Below are 17,628 nucleotides of genomic sequence, written 5' to 3' on the forward strand. Positions count from 1 at the left end.
TTATGATAAATATAATAATAAAGACATTGGAAGAGATCTCTTTCTTCTCTTTTCCCTTTTTTTAAATTTCAAGAGAAGGCAACCAGGGTCAGAGGTCGACCGAAGGGGCCCTTAGGAATGGGGGCAGTTGGGACGTGTTTCCAGCAAAAGATCCCAAATTGGGTGACTGTTGTCTGTTCACGAAGCCTGGAACAGTCACACCTGTTGCACTCTGTTACTGTGAGGGCACCTGTGCCTTTGATGGGCCGTGTGTGTGGGTGTGGGTGTGGGTGTGCGTGCACACGCATGTACTGTCAAACGCCCACCCAAATGGGACATCTGGTTACTTTGCATAGTTTGGTTCTTTGATCGCACACTGCTCCCCTAGGAGATGCTTGGTAAAGCGAGTCACGAGCAGAGGCCCATCAGGATTGAGAAGAGGGAGCAGAAGCAGCCGCAGACAGCCTGGGAACAGGGCATCTTGCCTGCACGTATCTGTGCTTAGCTCGTTGGCTGGCCACTAGCCAAAAGGTCTGGGCGTCCTGCCCTCACGGAGGCTATAGGATATCAACAAAATCGATTACAATGGCTTATGGATTCCCTCAGGAGACCTTGAGTGGAGGCAGGGGACGGTCCCCCCACGAGCCTGCTCCTTAGGAGGCCAGATGGGGGCCCCCTGCTTGGCTCAGTTGCTCAGTGGGCCCCTGCGTCGGTGTTTGGGAAGGAGTCCGGGCGCTGGTTAGTGCGTGCTGCTGTGAGTTTGCTGGTATCTTCTCGGGCGTGTGTTCGTGTGGTCGAGTATTTGTAGGTGAACGTACACACGTGTCCAGATTACCCATGAGTCTGGAAACAACGAGTGGACAGAAGTAAATGATGGTCACATAGAAGGGGTTCAGTAATTGTGTAAGTGATTAGATGATCAGTTGGGAGTACAACAACATCTGTGGTTTTCAAACCTGGATCAGAATCAAGAGCGTCTGTGATAACACAGAGTTTCTCCCGAGGCCGGTCTGGGGTGGGGTCCAGAAACTGGCATTTCTAATAATTCCCCAGGGGTGCTGCCTGGCCATGCTTTGAGAAGCACGGGCCCACATGCGGAACAGACTCCATAACCTAGTGAGAGTGGCAGACGGGTGCCTGGGCAGAGGCAGGCCTGCTTTCCTGAAGCTGGGGTGGGGGCCGGGGGAAGACGGTGAGACACAGAGAGGACTGGTCTCCAAGATCCTATTGGGGCGGGTGGTGGGGAGCACAGCCTCCCCTGTGTCCTGAGAAGCGCATCCTTCTCTTCCGGGCCCCCACTGACATGCAGCCCGGGAGTGGAGACGGTGGAAAAGCAGGCTGGAGCTCCAACAGCTGGGCCAGCGCCCAGGGCACGGAGCCACAGGGCAGGCAAACCAGAGCCACGAGGCCGGAAGGTGCAGCCCACAGAGCTCCCCGAAACAGTGCTGCCCCCCACTCTCCCTGGAAAAGGAGCTGGGTGCACACCAGGACTGAATGAGGCAGAGAGCTGGACACAGGGACAGGGGTCACAGCACCATTTACTGTCCAAAGAGAGCGCACGCCCCTGAGGACCACTCCCTGAGCAGGGGGAAAGGAGAACAAAATATAGACTTTTTGGACAGAGAAATTTCTCCCTTTCCTGGGACTTCACGTAGAAGCCTGGGGACCTGCTTCCAGTGCTAGCTCCTCAGCCATGCTGACTTGGGCCAGCAGCTCTGCAGAGGGGGAGGAAGAGGCAGGAGACCACAATGCCCAGCTCCAGGGCCCCCTGGACACCCTTGCCCTCCCCCAGGCTGAGGTGCGGGGGGCGCTGCAGCCACCACGTGTCATCGTACGCTCAGGGCAGCGCTCAGTGACGCCCTTGTGAGCCCACGAACCTCCACCGGCCTGGAGGAGAGGGGCAGAGGGCTTCCCAGAAGCGGGGAGCGTTGGGGTATCCACCAGAACAAAGGGAGGATTTGCAATGTTGGATTTACAAAAAAAAAAAAAAAAAAAAAAGTAATTAAAAAAAATTTAACTTGCGAAGTATAAAAACAATACAAAAATTGCCCCAACCCCCGAGAGAAAATCACCCACTCAATAAATACAGCGTGAGACGGGAGGGGGCAGAGCAGGGCAACCCCTCCAGGGACTAGCGCCGACGGTAGCAATACACGCCGTACCCGCGGCTCTGCGGGTCCGGGAAGCCAAAGCTTCGGACGCCGGGCTCCAGGGGCCCACAGTTGGGACGCGGGTGAACCACGGGGTAGCGGGCACTGCCATCCGCCAGCCAGCCAGCATCACAGCGGTCCAGGCCGCGGAACTTCCAGGCGGCAAAGAGCTGGCCCACCTTGGCAATGCAGGCGCCGTCTTCCCGGCACGCCTCCTTTGCCTCTGCCAGGGTCAGCTTCTCAGGGAGCTCCAGGTAGTACACCTGCCCTGTGGGAAAGTGGGGCGTGAGGGCTGGGCGGTAGGGGGGCAGCCTGAGAGGACAGTGGGGCCCGCAGAAACACCCGCCCGTCTGACCTCCTCAGACCTGACAATGATGAACCCAGGGAACCACGAGGCTGTGGGCACTGGCCGTGTGTCCTTTGGGGAGGTACCTTCCGAATTCTGACCGCCTCCTTGAGGGTTCCATCCCACCTGCCAGAGCGCCAGGGTCCCTCCCACCATGTCTGTACTCTACCTCTCCCTTCCCTAATTGCACCCTGAGCGGACGCCACCCCTAGTTGCTCCAATCAGAGTCTCTCGCTCACCCAATCATTTACTGAGTCCCCGGGGCACCTGCCTGGCTCGGTGGGTGGAGCGTGTGACTCTTGATCTTGGGATTGTGGGTTCGAGCCCCATGTTGGGTGCAGAGATGACTTAAAAATAAAATCTTAAAAAAAAATCGTTTACTGGGGACCTATGTGCCGGACACTTCTCTGAATGCTTGGGATGTGACAACAAACCAATTTCCTTTTTTATTTGTTGATTTTCCCGTGAAATCAACATGAGGACAGACCATGCTCTGTTTGTCTGGGATACCCAGACCCTAGTGTGGCCCCAGCATGCAGGAGGCCCTCAAAAAAGGTCCGATGACCAAGTAAACCTGTGATGGGCTTGAAGCAGCGGCAAAGCCCTCAAACGCAGCCAAACGTGGCTTCCAGCCCCGCAGGACTCCAGACCTCCAGGTAAGGTGCTGGCAGTGCGGGCAGAGGGCTCCCAAGCATCCCCAGAGGCTGCCCTCCCACCCCCACCCCGGCCCCACGCACTCACCCCTGAGGGCAGGAGCAAAGCAGAACGCGTCATAGCGGTGCCGGCGGTGGTGACGCGGGCCGTAACTGCGCACGCCGGGGGCCAGGCCCAGGCCGCCGCAGGGCTGCCGGGCTCGCATGACAGGGTACTGCACCGAGGCGTCCTGCAGCCAGCCCGCATTGCACCAGTCCAGGCCCTCCTCCCAGGCCCGGAACAACTGCTCGAAGGAGGCCACCACCGCGTCCTGCTCCTCACACGCCCGCTGGGCCTCATGGAAGTTGAGCTGGTAGCGCCCTCGGGGGTGCTGGTAGGGAAAGACCACGCCTGGGGAGGGAGGAAAGAGAGGCCTGAGGGGTGCGCAGGGGCCCGGCGGGCTGGAGACTCCAGTTCCTGCATCCCCACTCCACGTCCGGGTCCGAAGCAGAGTCTACGTCTGCTTCCCGCCGCCCTCCTAGGACTGGGCCGCTACACAGCGGTACTCAGGAAACACAGACTAGCTCATGAAGGTCACAAAGGACTCAGCCAATTAATGTCCCCACCTATAGAATGGACATACCCCCGAATTTGCAGAGCAGCTGCAAGAGCCCCAGTGCCGTGGTCTCGGTGTGTCCCCCTATTTTCTGTGGAAATCCCAAGGCCTAATGGGATGGTCTCTGGAGGCGGGGCCTAGGAGGGACTGAGGCCATGAGGGGAGAGCTCTTGTGAATGAGACCAGTGTTCCTCTATGAGACCCCACAGAGGTCGCACACCCCTTCCATCACATGAAGACACAGTGAGCAGGTTGGGAGCTGGCAGGGGACTCTCCCCTGACCACACAGACCTCCCCTCCTTGTCATACCCAACATCAGGGGTGCGGAATCTGACCCCGCTAGCCGCTGTCTGGACTAGACTGGGATGCTGATGGGAAAGGTCCCTGACTTGCCTTTTATCCTCATCTCCTCTCAAGGAGGCGGAGGAGGCCCTCGTTTCACACAGGAGGGGACAGAGCTCCGAGGAGATGGGGCGGCTACCCAGGGTGCCACAGCTGGGGCGGGCCGGGTGTGGAGCCAGAACATGGTCCTCTATGCCTCCCAGCTGCCTCCCTCACAGGTAGGAGAGGTATGGGGACACACAGCCCGTCCTAGGGACAGAGAGGGTAACTGTCCCTAGAGATTGCCCCTGGGGAGCCCACACACAAGGTCTGGTGTGCGAGCTCTGGATGGTTTGCACAAAACAGAGTTGTGACTCTTGCTTTTTTTTTCATTAGAAGATTTTACAGAAAAATACAGAGATTTCGCATAAAAGTATATTCTTCTCTCGTCAAGTCAGAAAGCCTGGCTGTGTGGGGTCTGCTTCTGGGCCTGAGTAGGGAGGACACTCCTCTGGGACAGGACGAGAGCTCAGCCGTGTGGCCCCAGTGCCCACCACTCCTGCCACTCACACGGGGTGTCCTCCTTGGTTTGTGCCACTTACAACCCCCCACCGGAGCCTCAGCTCCTGTTGCCCTCTGAGTAAGGTGTGAGCCAGGGGAGTGGTGGGTTCTGAAGCCTGACTGCCTGGGGGTCAAACTCCTACGCTCCCTTTTGTGGGCAGTATGATCTTAGGGAAGTTACCTGGCCTCCCTGTGCCTCTGTTTCCTCATCTGTAAAATGGGAGCAATGACAGCAGTAGCTTCCCCGTGGGGTGGTTTTGAGGACTGTATGGCTGTCTAAGGCAAGAGTTCTAGACAGTTTCTCGGGGCCCTCTCCCCATGGCCCGGGCCCCCACGACCCCCCTGCCCACCCATGGGGGCCTCACCCCGCAGCTCCAGCTCCACCAGGCCACTCTCGTCCTCCAGCCCGTCGATGACCTCACAGCGGTAGCGCCCGGAGTCCTCCAGCCGCACGTCCTGGATCTGCAGTGACGCTTCTCGCTCCCCATCCTCCCGCAGGCGCACCCGGCCTCGGTAGTCCCCGAAGGTGCGGCGCCTCAGCCCGATGGCCACAAGCACATCCAGCTCGGGGGCTCCGTTCTCCGACAACTTCCACCATTTGATGCGCACGGGCCTCGGGGACAGCGGGGCTGGCTCGTAGTGGTAGCGGCAGGGCAGGGTCACGTTGGCCCCTGGGTGGGAGAACAGGGTCTCCTCGGGCGTCTCTACCACCAGCTTCACCCCATTGAAGATGCCTGGGAGAGAGATGGGGTGCCAATGGGGCCTGCTCCAGCCCACCCGTGCCCCTGCGAGGACCGCCCGAGCCTCGGGAGTCACACCTTGCAGGAATGGCCGTAATGCTCCGCTCCTCCCCGTTCCACGCACTCTGCACTGCGGCTTTGCGTCTTCTATCAGGAGGGGACATCATTTCCCCTCCCCCTTAAATCCCTGCTGGCCGTGCCACTTGCTCTGACCACATGAACGCAACGGAAGTGACTATTTCCCTGTGCCTGCTCTCAGCCTGGGTCCACTCTTCCCCGGAACCTTGCCAATCCCCACGACAATGAACCTGGGTGCACCTGCTGGAGAGGGAGAGCCCACGGGGAGCAGAGACAAGCCCTCACAGCTGGGGCCATCCTAGGCCAACCAGCTCCCAGCTGACCTGTCCTACCGACTGCAGGCACAGTCAACGGAGTGAGCACAGCCGGGACCGAGGATGTGGACGCCAGCCCAGAATGCTGACCCTTGGAATCACGAGCCAAAACAACAACCAAAAAAAGAAAAAAACAAAACAAAACAAAAAAACCACTAAAAATGACTGTTGCCTTAAACTGTTCAGTTTGTTGTGCCTAAGAAGCTACCTGATGTAGCAGGCACCAGAGCACCTCCTTCTCAGGCGGCTGGCGAGGACGCAGCTCTCCCTAAGAGAGCCACCACGGTGGCCACGGGAGAGCACAGCCTGCCCTTCACTTTCTGTCCAACTGTTCTCCCTGATGCTCCCCAAACGCCTAGAAGTGCAGGTGAGAGGAGGTCGGGACTTCTGGTGGAGACGATATACATCTAATCCTATACATATGTACCAGCAGGCCTCCTGGGTACGAATAAACACAGAGCAGACACTCCTTGACCCTGGAAAAACACTGTATTCTATGAAGTGGCAGGGAGATTCCCAAGCCCACATGTAGAGCAGGAGGAGAAAAAGAATTTTCTCGATCGTCTCTCAAAGGCGGGAGGGACCCACGGGACATGTTAGCAATGGTGCCCCCCGGTGGGGGGGATTATTGGTGATTTTGTGTGCACATATTCAGGGACTGAAGGGAAAGCGGTGACAGGATGGGTAGAAAGTTTAAGTTTTTAAGTTTCCTTGAATCTCAGTAAAGTTGCGATTGTCTCACAAACTCTGGGGGACGAGGAGGGTGGAAGGCCAAATAGTGAGAGCCCAAACCCGTGAGAGCCGGGTCCTAATTCCTGGCACCCATGGGAGCTGCCTTCTACGGGAAAGAGAGGAGCCTGGATTACAGATTGCAGTCACACGTGTCTTCTTAGAAGGGGGCCGAGGGAGATGTGACCCCGGAGACTTAGATTGGAGCGACACAGACACAAGTTCGGGTCCATCAGCGGCCACAGGGCACAGGGAGAGGTGAGGAGCACGTGTTCCCCGAGAGCCTGAGAGAGGCTCATGGCACGACCGGGGGGCTGGGTCCCCAGTCTGCCACAGACAAATCTCAGGGCGGGTTCTTAGGATCCGTGTGCCCTGGGAGGCTGGCTCAACCCTGTGAGCTTCGGTTTCCTCATCTAGGAAATGAAATAATCCACAATATCTGCTTTCGGGGCTGCCCATCAGCGTGGGGTGACGGGTGCCCTCATGGTGCTGGTTGTCAACCTTGCCACTATGCCAGGGTTTTTTGAGGATTTGCATGAGGCAGCATACAGATGGCACCGAGAAGCGTGCCTGGCGCATAGTAGGTACACAGCTGCTAACTAAAAAGTCACCTGCCCAGAGGCACCTGGGGGGCTCAGTCTGTCGAGCATCCGACTCTTGATTTTGGCTCAGGTCGTGATCTCAGGGTAGTGAGATCAAACCCCGCGTCGGGCTCTGTGCTGAGCATGGAGCCTGCTGATGATTCTCTCTCCCTCTGCCTCTCCCCCGCCTACCGCCTAAAAAAAGTCACCTGCCCAAAGCTGTTTAGGTACAAAGTGGCAAAATTAAGATTCAGACTCACATCTCTCTAATCTCAAACCCCCTCTTCCCCTGGGGACAACGGGGGAGATCCACTTAAGTTGGATCTCGGAAAACCAGCAGGACTTCGGGAGCGTCCAGAAGCGCACAGATGATTGTCTTTAAGTGCACTCGGCTCCGACGCGCTCCAAGCCCGAGGGACTAGCAAACAGAGTAACTGGACCGTCCCTGGCCTCGTCTTAGAAATGCTCCTGGTCTGCTTCAGGACCCAGAGGGGAAGGGGCAGCAGGCTCCACGCCCTGTCCCCTGTCCCGGACTGGAGCCTCCTTATCCCAGCAGAAGCCCGGAGAGGTCCCAGTCACCCGGGCGAGGCATAGAGCCAGAGCCAGGAGGCCGCCCACCTTCGCCGTGGCTGTTCCAGGAGCTGGGATTGTTGGAGTAGTAGAAGCCATTGTAGAAAGGCAGCCCGGAGACGCAGGACAGCGGGTACAGCAGGACCAGGAGCAGTGGGCCCATGGCGCCAGGGTGTCCGGGGCAGGCTGGGAAGAGAAGAGAAACAAGCCAATGAGAGAAGCCTGCTGCTGGGGTCCGGAGACCCCCAGGTCACAGCACCCACTTATTCACTCACTCAGCTGGTAATTACGGATCATCACACCCTGTCCTCAGAGCCGAGAAGACAGAGGGGAGCGAGCCCAGGTCCCGGCCCTCAGGGGACGGCACCCCCCAGGCCAGATGGGCCAGAAGCAAGCCAGCAAAGCCTAGGGAGGAGTGAGGAGGAAGCATGGAGTCCACGGAGAAAATTACACAGGATGATGGGACAGGATCCATAGTTTTCAGACAGCACGATTGGATCAGAAAGTTGTGAGCACCGAAGAGCCCAGACTAGACTGAAAATCTCAGGTGAATTCATGTTTAGTGAGGGGAGTCCTGCACTGTCCAGCTTTTGTCTCGGTCCTGAGCCGCTGCTGGGGGTTGACGGGGACCCCACAGATTTCTTATACTGAGTCAAGATCAAAAAAAAAAAAAAAAAAAAAGCCAACACCACACTTAGAGCACTTCTGGGGGCCATCCCAGTTTCCGTGGACACGCAAATAAAATAGGCAACTAGGCCTTGGGCTGTAGTTTGTTTGTTGGGTTGTTTTTTAAATATTGCATTAAATATTAGATCTTGATGACCAAGGATTTTTGGTGCACACCGATCCTCCTCGCCAGGTGTATTTTGCACCCAAGGCTAATAGTGCCTCCCTCACCTCCCCCTCATTTTCCCCGCCCCCCTCGCTGCCATTTGTTGAGCCCTTGATTTAGAAGACTGGTAGCCTTGGAGGAACTTAGTGCCTAGACGGGGTAGAGTCACAGGCAGGAGTCTGGATGCTGTGTGGGGAATGCAGAGGTGAGGTAGAGAAAAGGAGCAGGAAAAGAGACTGAAGACATAGGAGTTAGCTAGGTGGAAAGGACGCTGGGATGTGCCCAGCAGGGGCCCAGCAAATGCAAAGGCCCAGAGGCCAGAGAGAACCCGTGGGGGGCTGGGAATGTGCTCTAAGTTCTCCATTTGTGCTTTCCTCTGCCCGCACTGGTCCCTGTGAAGCTTCTCCGGGGTCCTGGCCTCTGGCTTCCAGTAGGATTTGGCCAACAGGAGGCAGCCACAGCAGAGGGACAGGAGGAAGGAGAAGCTGCCTTGTGACCACAGCCCTGCAGTGGGCTCCTCTCCCCAGCACTTGCTCTCCTGGGGTGTGTAACACGTTTCCTCCCCTTCCCGCAGCCCCTCCCAGGCCTGGGGGCAGGGAACTTGCTTGTGTCTGTGTCTTCCACTCCCTCGTGGGTTGCCCCCCACCCCCTTCTCTAGAAGTCAACCGGTTCTTCCTCATTAAAGCTTTTTTTATTGGAACCACCGGGGTGAATTCTGCTTCCAGCCAAAACCCTAGCTGATCCAGGGCAGAGGTGGTGAGAGGGGTCAGCGGGCCCAGCATCTAGATGCCCTTCTGTCTCCAGACCAGGCTTTTCCCTCCCGCCTTGGTCCCAGAGGTCCTATGGTGCCAGGGACGGCCATAAGCAGAGGAGCCACAAGGTCAGAAGCACCCCTCCAGGGCCTGTGCTGAAGGCGGACAGTGGGGCGGCAAGGCCAGGGTGCAGTGGGCATCTGGAAGTACGACCATGATTATCATGCGGCAATGTGGAAACAGGCTTAGGGTATAATTTAAATGGACAAAGCAGAACATGAGAACTGCCCCTTTGCTATGATTGCAAGGCTGCGGCCCGTGAATGCCTATTGTATGGAGACCAGAATTCGGGAGAACAGCAAAAAGAGACCAGAGTGGGGAGGTGGGGGAGAAGGGAGGGGGAAAGAAAAGAATAAGAAATGGGGCACCTGGGTGGCTCAGTCACTTAAGCGTCTGTCTTTGGCTTGGGTCATGGTCTTGGGGTCCTGGGATGGAGCCCCACAGGGGGGTCTGCTTTGTCCGTCTCTCTCTCCCCACTCCCACCCTCCTCTGCCCCAGCTCGTACTGTCTCTCTAAGTAAAATCTTTAAAAAGAAAACGAGGAAAGCATGGAATCTGCAAGGAAGGGTGGTGGAATTGAGCAGGGAACCTTCTTGCTTCCAGGACAGTGAGGAGCCCTTGCTGGAGAAAAAGCAGATTCGGGGAAAGCTGACACGTAGAATCTGCTACTCTTCTAGGCCTCTTGGGGGAGATCTGAGCCCCAAAGCCCCCTCCGTGCCAAGCACGGCTGTAGGACAAGGCCCTTCTGAGCTCTCGCTTCTTGGCAAAGAGAAGCCCCCAGGTGACACAGAGCAGCCCCACCAGGCAGCACAATCCACAACCTAGTACAGAAGTCCGGGGATGGGAGGATCTGGGTTCAAACCCCATCTTCACTCCTTACACGCTGCGTGATTCTAGGCAGGTTTCCTCGTGTGTGAAATGAACCTCCTAAAACTCACCATGAGCTATGTCTCACCCACGTGCTCAACTTCTCTCTACAGTAAGCTAGTTCTAGAGAAGCGCATGACCGGCCAGCACGAAGCTGTGATTTCAGCCTCCCTCTGCAGCGAAGAGGGGCTGTGGGATTCCGTGCTGGTTAACGGCAGTGAGCGAAGTAACACATGCCACACACAGCTCTTGGATTAAAACAAGGATCCCGTTCCCTGGCAATTTTTTCCCTCCACCTGCTGGCGACCAGAGGTCCCACTTTAGTTTCAGAAATGTAAATCATGGGTTGAACAGCAAAGCCAGGTCCAGCAGCCCTGGACTGCCCCCAGTGCACAGTGTCATGAGAGAAACAAAGTCCCAGCATATTGAAGTCCCCCATTTTGAGTCTCTTTGTAAACCCAGCTGAGCCTCACTTGGACCGCTCTCGTCGGCCTAAAAATACTGACAACTGAGTTTAATGAGCACTTACTATCTCATTTACTCCTGACCACAAGCCCTGGAGGTGGAACCTTCCAGTATCTCACTGTACCTCTGGGAAGACCAAGGGCACAGAGAGATTAACTCATCGGCCCAAGGTCACCCAGCGAGGACACGGCAGAGTTGGGATCTGAACCCACAACCAGCTCCAAAGTCCAGGATGACCATGTCAAATTCCGAGAGGTGACGTGTGCAGAGCACACACAGCAGGCCCTCCTAGGGAAGTTTCCTTTCCCTTCCTTAAGGTCCCACATCTGGAACCAGGACCGAGAGGCTGTTGGTACTGAGCTGGAGGTGACAGGCCCTGCCGTGTCCCTGGACACTCGCAGCCTGTGCCAGGGAAGGGGCCGGTTGGGTCCCCGCCTGCCATGTCCCCAGCCTCCTTCTCACAGCAGCTCATCAGGCCCAGACGCCCTCCAGTGAGAATGGGCTTCCCTGGGACAAGCAAATGCAGGTGTTTCTGCCACAAAGTGATACAGATGTGCCTGAAAAAACAGATTTTTGCAATTAAATAATAACAAGGTGAGGGGGGCAAATAAGCCTGGGACAGATTACTCAAAACATATGCAGCTTTGTAACCAGACATTGACAAAACCTAATAGAGTCCTAATAAAGAACATCGGCACCGTGAATTCTCTCCACTGACCTTGGCACCCAGCGCCCCTTCAATCAGCCTTTGCAGCCTTCACCTCCCGGTCAAGGGCTTCCTCCTCTGAGATGTAGGTTTTCAGGGACCTTGGATTCCAGGAGAAACCAGATTTGCCAAAATTAAGAATCTGAGCCAGGATGGAGCCATCTTCTTTAATCATTTTTTTTTTTTAACTCAAGGGAAATGGCTTTGCAACTTCACCAAGGGATTCCTACACTTCTCAGAAAAATTTGCATGAAGCTGCCATACAGGCACCCCTCCCGCACCCCGGGATCCTTGAGTTGAGATGGTGTGAGTTTGGATCTTGAGAGGCAGGACAGTGGGGTAGGAAGGGATACTGCATTATCCAAGTCTGTTTGGTTCCTGAGTTTTGAACACAGAACAGCAAAGAGCCTGGGGAGTGACCTTCGTATGCGTGCTTTTCTGCAGGAGTGTCAGCATTTGTCTTAAGGAATCCATAGCTTGCTTAGGTTTGCTCTTTGCTTGTGAGAAATGCTGTTTTAGTGGTCCATTATGTCAGCATGTTGAGAAAGATCACCCTGGACCAACGCCGCTCCATGACACTCTGACCTCAGTCCCCCCTCGTTCTCCCCAGTTGCGGATGAGGTCCTTCATCATTCAGAAACATGCACTGAGGCAGGAAAGACTGTAGCACCTTCTGGAGCCTCCAGCGAGCTCCTAGGCACCCCTTCTGTGCCTCCAAAACCCCACCCCCCACACTCCCTTGGTTTTAAAGGGCTTCCATGGCCAGCAGCTCTCTTGACCCTGCCAAGAACGACCCTCCACCCTAGTCAGCCAGAATTTTACTCTCCCCAATTCCTCCACAGGTAAACAGAGGCACAAGGGTATGAAGCAACTGTCCGAAGGTCAGGTGGCCAAGATGGCAGGGGTGGGACTCTACTGGAAGCTCTCCAGCCAGCCCCCATAAGGATCTGTCCTATAGGAGAACCGCCTTCTGCTCGACAGCGCATTTGCACCGATGTCATTGCCTGTGGGTTTCACAGTGTCAGAATTTTTATCCCCCTTATACGTATAGACAAGGAAACGGAGGTTCGGAAATGCTAAGTTGCAGGGCGCCTGGGCGGCTCAGTCAGTTGGGCCACTGACCCTCGGTTTTGGCTCAGGTCGTCATCTCGGAGTCATGGGATTGAGCCCCAAGTCTGGCTCTGCGCGCTCAGCGGGGAGTCTGCTTGAGATTCTCTCCCTCTGCCCCTCCCCCAACTCACGCACGTGTGCAGGCGCACTCCCCCCTTCAAAAATTAGTAAATGAAATCGTTCAGAAAAGAAATGCAAGGTTGCATAGCTAAGGTGACAGTCTTCATCAGGAGATGGATGAAGGAGCTGGAACGGGACCCCATTCACTCAGCAAGTACTTGTCCCACATCCGCCCCATGCCAGGCACAGTTTCTGGCCCACAGGATACAAATCAGAAGTTCCCAGAGCTCCCATTCCAGGGAGGGAAGCAGGCAGCAAATAGGATATGGGACATCCGTGTTGCCAAAGTGTGGCAAGTTGACAGAGGAGGCTGAGCAGGGGAGAGGTGCTGCAGGAGACAGGATGGGTCAGGAAGGCCTCCCTGAGAAGAGGACCAACTGAAGGTGTGAGCTCTGAGAATCCTAGGGAAAAGCATTCCAGGGGAGAGAACAGCAAGTGCAAAGAAAGGCCTTTGGCTGGAAGGGCTTGAAGTCCAGTGCGGAGCAAGAGGGAGGGAGGCAGGAAGTGATGTCCCCACCCCGGCAGAGGCACAGGACCAGACACAGCCCGCTGAAGGGAAGGCACTGGAGGGTTTCCAGTGGAGGATGGCCACAAATCTGACTGACATTCTAGAAGAACCATTCTGGCTCTCTTCCTGCCTTAGCTCCAGGACATGTCCTCCTTCTGGCTCCTTTCCAGCTAAAGACAGCCTTAAATTTTGCTTTTTGCTTTTTTTAAGATTTTATTTATTAGAGGAAGTGCATGGTGTGTGTGGGGGGTCGGGTAGAGAAGGACAAGCAGACCCAATGCTCAGCAGGGGGGCTAATGCGGGGCTCGATCCCAGGATCACGACCTGAGCTGAGAGCAGACGCTTAGCCGAATGAGACACCCAGGTGCCCCAAAAGAGCCCTTGTTCTCCTTCATTACTTTGGTCCCCTCTCCAGTCTGGATACCCACTCTCTGGTTTACTAACACGACCGCAGGGGTGCCTAGCTGGCTCAGTCAGTGCAACGTGTGACTCTTGATCTCGGGTCGTGAGCTCGAGCCCTATGTTGGTCATGGAGCCTCCTAAAAAAAAAAAAAATAAACCCACAAACCCTTCCCACAAATGGAGAGGTGTGATCTGGTCGACACCACCCTTTGCTGGATGCTAACCCAGCAGTCATGCAACCTTAGAATGCGGGGAGGGGTCCCAAGAAGAACAGTGAGTTCTGAAGATCAGCCCAGTGTCCCGGGGCTCTGACCCAATGGAATCTGGCCGTCCTCTCCCAGCCTCTCTGACACCAGGGCAGCACACAAAGCCTGAGGCGTCCCGATAGACTTGCTACTTGCTGGCTGGCTGATCTGACTTCTCTGAACAGAAGTTTCCCCGTCTCCAGAGCAGATTAACAGGAAAGCTCAGCAGTTGAAAACAAACGACCATCCTGAATGTTAGGCGAAAGTCAACCACTACCACTCAGGGAAACAATGGACAGTCTGGGCTCCCTTACCCTGGCTACCGTGGGGGTCATGGGAGGCTCCCCAAGTCAGCTGGAGCTTTGCCTGGGCAAAGACACACCTGCACCCTGCTGAGTGACCTTGAGCAAGTTATTCAACCTCTCTGTGCTTCCGAGTCCTCATCTAGAACCTCACTCTAGGACGTGGTGAGGATTATATACAATGAATTGTGTCCAGCCCCAACACACAACAGATGTTCCACAAACCGTTGCTCGTACGTATTGGTAGAAGAACATAACGGCAGATTTCGGGTTCTAGAATCAGACTGGCCACCAGGACTCGGTTCTGGTTCCCCCAAATTACTAACAGTGTATTAGAGGGCAAGTCACTGAACTTCACTTTCCTCGTCTGTCAGATGGAGGTCACAACACTTCTAACCAGAAAATATCTCTGGTTAGAAAATTAAGGGAGAGAAAGACTGCAAAGCTGTCACTCACAAAATAGAGCAGTTATTACTACGTTAAAGGTGCAGTCTCCCCTTATTCCGATGGATCCTTCTCCCCTTTCACTACCTAGGAGAGAAAGCAGTCACCATTGTCTTCTCTTTACAGTTGGGGAAATTGAGGCCAAGAGCATGGAGGCGAGGGAAGTATTCAAGGCTTTATCTTTGGTAAACAGGCAGCGGTAAGAGAAATTTCAAGTCTCCTGGCCGCCCACCCTTTGCTTTTCCCAGCACCACGTGCCTCGGGACCGTCCCCACGGCAGAATAAGGGGAAGCCCAACTGGGAAGGAAGATGGGGCCCCCCAGGCTCTCCTCATTTGTGCGGCGGAGAGTAGCGTTCCCCCCCCTCCAACGGCAGGGGGCAGTCTTGCCCTCCAGGTTTCTCCAAGCCCCGGTTCCTGGGGAAGAATCAGACTTCGGTGGCCCCTGTTTAGACAAGGCTTCACAGGCGCCTTTGAAACCTGCGGCCCCCGGAAACTGAAAGCCGGAGGTGTTTCCTACCAGCATTCCAGCCGGCTGGCTCACGCAGGGCCGCGGGGGAAGAGGCCAGGACGCCTCTCAATCACCTCCCCCTGCTGCAGAGAGCAGAGGCACCCCGGGGGGTCAGCGCTGGGCACTACGGTCCACGCTGGGTCACACAGGCTGCTGGGGCCACCCAGCGAGTTGGTGACAGAGCCGGGTCCAAGCGCTCGCGCTGCTTCCTTCCTGGCTGCCCACCGGCCCTAAATGCCTCAGCGAGCGACCCCATCTCCCACCCAGGGCGCTACTGGCCGCCCTCCTTCTTCATCTCTGGTCTCGCTGCCCTAAGGCAGAAACCCCCGCGAACCGCGGCCTGAAACCGACGCGCATCCCTGGGACAGCCGAGGGGGCGGCAGAGGCCAAGGGGCGCAGGTCTGCCGCCTGCCGACCCCGCGGGTTGTCCCTAACCCCTCACCCCACCCCCGGCCTCCCGCGGACCCCGGAGCACCCGACACATGCCGGGACAGAGCCCGGCGCGCCGCGCACGGTGCGGGAGGCTGCAGGACCCAGACCGCACGAGACGCGCAGGGATCCGGCGGGCCCCGGTGGCAAAGGGGCTGGACGGGGCAGTGGTCTCGGAGGCATCGGTTTCGCTGGAGTTGTGTCTCCTCGTGGCGCGCTCCGGGGTTCCGCGCAGGTCCGCCGGTGCCCCCGCGCTGCTCCCCCTGAACTCGCGCCCGGGGCGCGCCCCGGGGCGATCACAGCCCAGCGGTGCCCAGGGCACTCTTCCTGCGTGCTTCCCCTACCCTGCCCCGGGAGACGTGGGGGCCCGCAGGAGACCCAAAGCGGGGGTGGGGGGGTGGACACAGCCCGCAGAGGGACCCAGCAGCCCGGCCACCCCCCAGCTACTTACTGTCCCCAGGCAGCTCTTAGACGGCTGGAGCGCTCCCAGCCCAGGGCTGTCCGGGTCCGAGGAAGCCGACGGATTTGGGGGATCCCAAACGGCCTGAGAGGAAGCGGCTGCGGACAAACCCCCGCGTTCCCGCCGGGCCAGCCCCTTAAAGGAACACACGCCCCTTTCCCTTCCAAGGGCTGGGCCCAAAGGGAGGAGTTGCTGCCTACTTGGCTCCAATTCTGAGATGCTAGTGGGGCGTAAAGGGAATGTGCAGGAGTTGCTGTCACAGCTTGGAGAGGGTAAGTGGGAGATGGAAGAGGTGCGTTATTGAGGAAGGTCCCCTTAGAACACTCTGGTTTACCAAAAACACTGGGACTAAGCAGGGGGAGCCCCTCTCCAGCACTCTCCAGCACTCCAGCACTCCGCCCCAGCAGGCGGGCAATGGTTGCCCCCCACTTCCAGGAGCAGGAAGGATAAACGTTCTGTGTGCTTACCGCCCAGATGAGGCAAGGGGTCCGTGACCTCCCTCCTGCCCATGAGTTTAGCCATCATGAGATCCCCAGGCAGACTGTTAGCTAGTGTCAGGCACAAGGACACTGACCTTCGGAGAAGGGGCTTGAAACCGTGGTCTTGGGGGAAGGAAAGGCAAAGTTAGAGGTGCTCCCTGCAGCCAGCAGGGGCAACTAGGATTCTGACTGGTGCTCCAACAGGGGCAGGGCCCCGCCTGAGTCCTGACATCCGTCTGTTCAGCCATGTGGCAGGCACCACCACCTCCTAGGACTTCTGTTTGGAACGGGTGTTTTGTTTCCACCCTGGTCAACAAGGGTCCTGGGCTGGACAGTTTCCCTCAGCAGAAAAGCCTAGAGTCCTTTGACCCTAGTCGGGAGAAGGGCCACATGTCACAGGGTCACTGAGTCCAGAGTCTTCCTAAACACACTTCAAATGCCTGTGTGCATGTGGGTGCGTGTGCGTGTGCCTCTGTGTGTGTGTGTGTGTGTGTGTGTGTGTGTGTGTGCGTGTGTTACACACGAGCCAGGAGCACATGAGAGCACACTGTGGCCAAAGTGAATGCCGGGCATCAGAGAGCCAGTGAAGGTTCCTCCATGAGGAGGAGAGACCTGACTTCTGAGTGGAGACGGACTGGAGAAGTAAGACTTGAGCACCAATTAGGAAACTCTTGCAAGCTTCTCTGATGGTGGGCGACCCATGCTTGAGGCCTCCACCTTTTGCATCTGGGGATCTCTTGTCAGCCTCCACAAGGCTATGGAGCTGGTCCTGTTATTTCCATTTTACAGACAAAGGAACTGAGGCCCGGAGAGATTTCAGTAAATTGCCTAAGGCCCCTTGGAATCAAGAGGTGAACTCTGGTTTTCCAACCTAAGTTCCTAATGACTCCACCCTATTTAAGCCAGGAACATAAAATAGACTGGACTCCTGGGAGAGGGGGTTCAAAGGGTCCCAGGGCTGAGAACCACAGGGGAAGGGAGAAAGACCACAGCTGGGCAGGTCAGTTCTGCTGCAGCAATGCAATGTCACTCGCCAGCCAAGGCCAGGGCTGGCCAGCAGGTAGTCTCAGTCCTGGCTCTCCAGACTGTGGTCAGGAATGAAAAAGGAAATTTGGGGAGGAGATGGTGAATGTGTGTGTTAGTCGGGGAGGCTCCCCAGGGGGAGGGTCAGGAGTGAGGGCCCCAGGCTCTCCAGAGGGGAATTTTCAGGCTCCGGCCAACTCATCCAAGATTACAGTACAGAGATGAGCAGAAGGGCCTGTGTGGCTTAGGCCATTCCAGAGTGCCCTCAGGGCTCCCAGGCCTGGTGGGGGTCTTGTGA

The 17,628-nt window shown here is 56.6% G+C and overlaps 1 protein-coding gene across 4 annotated transcripts; it reads right to left on the reverse strand.

The window, feature by feature from the left end:
- Positions 1-57: 57 nt before the first annotated feature.
- LOC111152598 (hyaluronan and proteoglycan link protein 3) lies at positions 58-15,919 on the reverse strand. Of its 4 annotated transcripts, none has more exons than XM_022511111.1 (7): positions 15,820-15,919; positions 11,312-11,400; positions 7,667-7,804; positions 4,972-5,340; positions 3,217-3,519; positions 2,142-2,397; positions 58-822 (listed from the first exon to the last, which is right to left on the reverse strand). In XM_022511111.1, the coding sequence occupies exons 3-7, from the start codon at positions 7,779-7,781 to the stop codon at positions 633-635; spliced, it is 1,233 nt and encodes a 410-aa protein (XP_022366819.1). In that variant the 5' UTR covers positions 7,782-7,804; positions 11,312-11,400; positions 15,820-15,919; the 3' UTR covers positions 58-632. The 4 variants fall into 4 exon arrangements, with proteins under 4 accessions (XP_022366819.1, XP_022366820.1, XP_022366822.1 ...); XM_022511114.1 differs by having other exon boundaries at positions 753-822; positions 2,309-2,397; XM_022511112.1 differs by lacking the exon at positions 11,312-11,400.
- Positions 15,920-17,628: the final 1,709 nt, after the last annotated feature.

The sequence above is a fragment of the Enhydra lutris genome, unplaced genomic scaffold (assembly GCF_002288905.1).
Source record: "Enhydra lutris kenyoni isolate GAN:26980312 unplaced genomic scaffold, ASM228890v2 scaffoldscaffold29, whole genome shotgun sequence".
NCBI classification, from domain to species: domain Eukaryota; kingdom Metazoa; phylum Chordata; class Mammalia; order Carnivora; family Mustelidae; genus Enhydra; species Enhydra lutris.

What these genes read in the sequence shown, in the direction of transcription:
- LOC111152598 (XM_022511112.1), bottom strand. Translation starts at nt 7,781, where the DNA reads ATGGGCCCACTGCTCCTGGTCCTGCTGTACCCGCTGTCCTGCGTCTCC. An exon ending in GGTGGAGCTGGAGCTGCGGG is followed by an intron (nt 3,520 to 4,971) that starts GTGAGGCCCCCA and finishes CTCCCTCCCCAG; the next exon opens with GCGTGGTCTTTCCCTACCAG. An exon ending in CCGGACCCGCAGAGCCGCGG is followed by an intron (nt 823 to 2,141) that starts GTACGGCGTGTA and finishes CGTTGTTTCCAG; the next exon opens with ACTCATGGGTAATCTGGACA.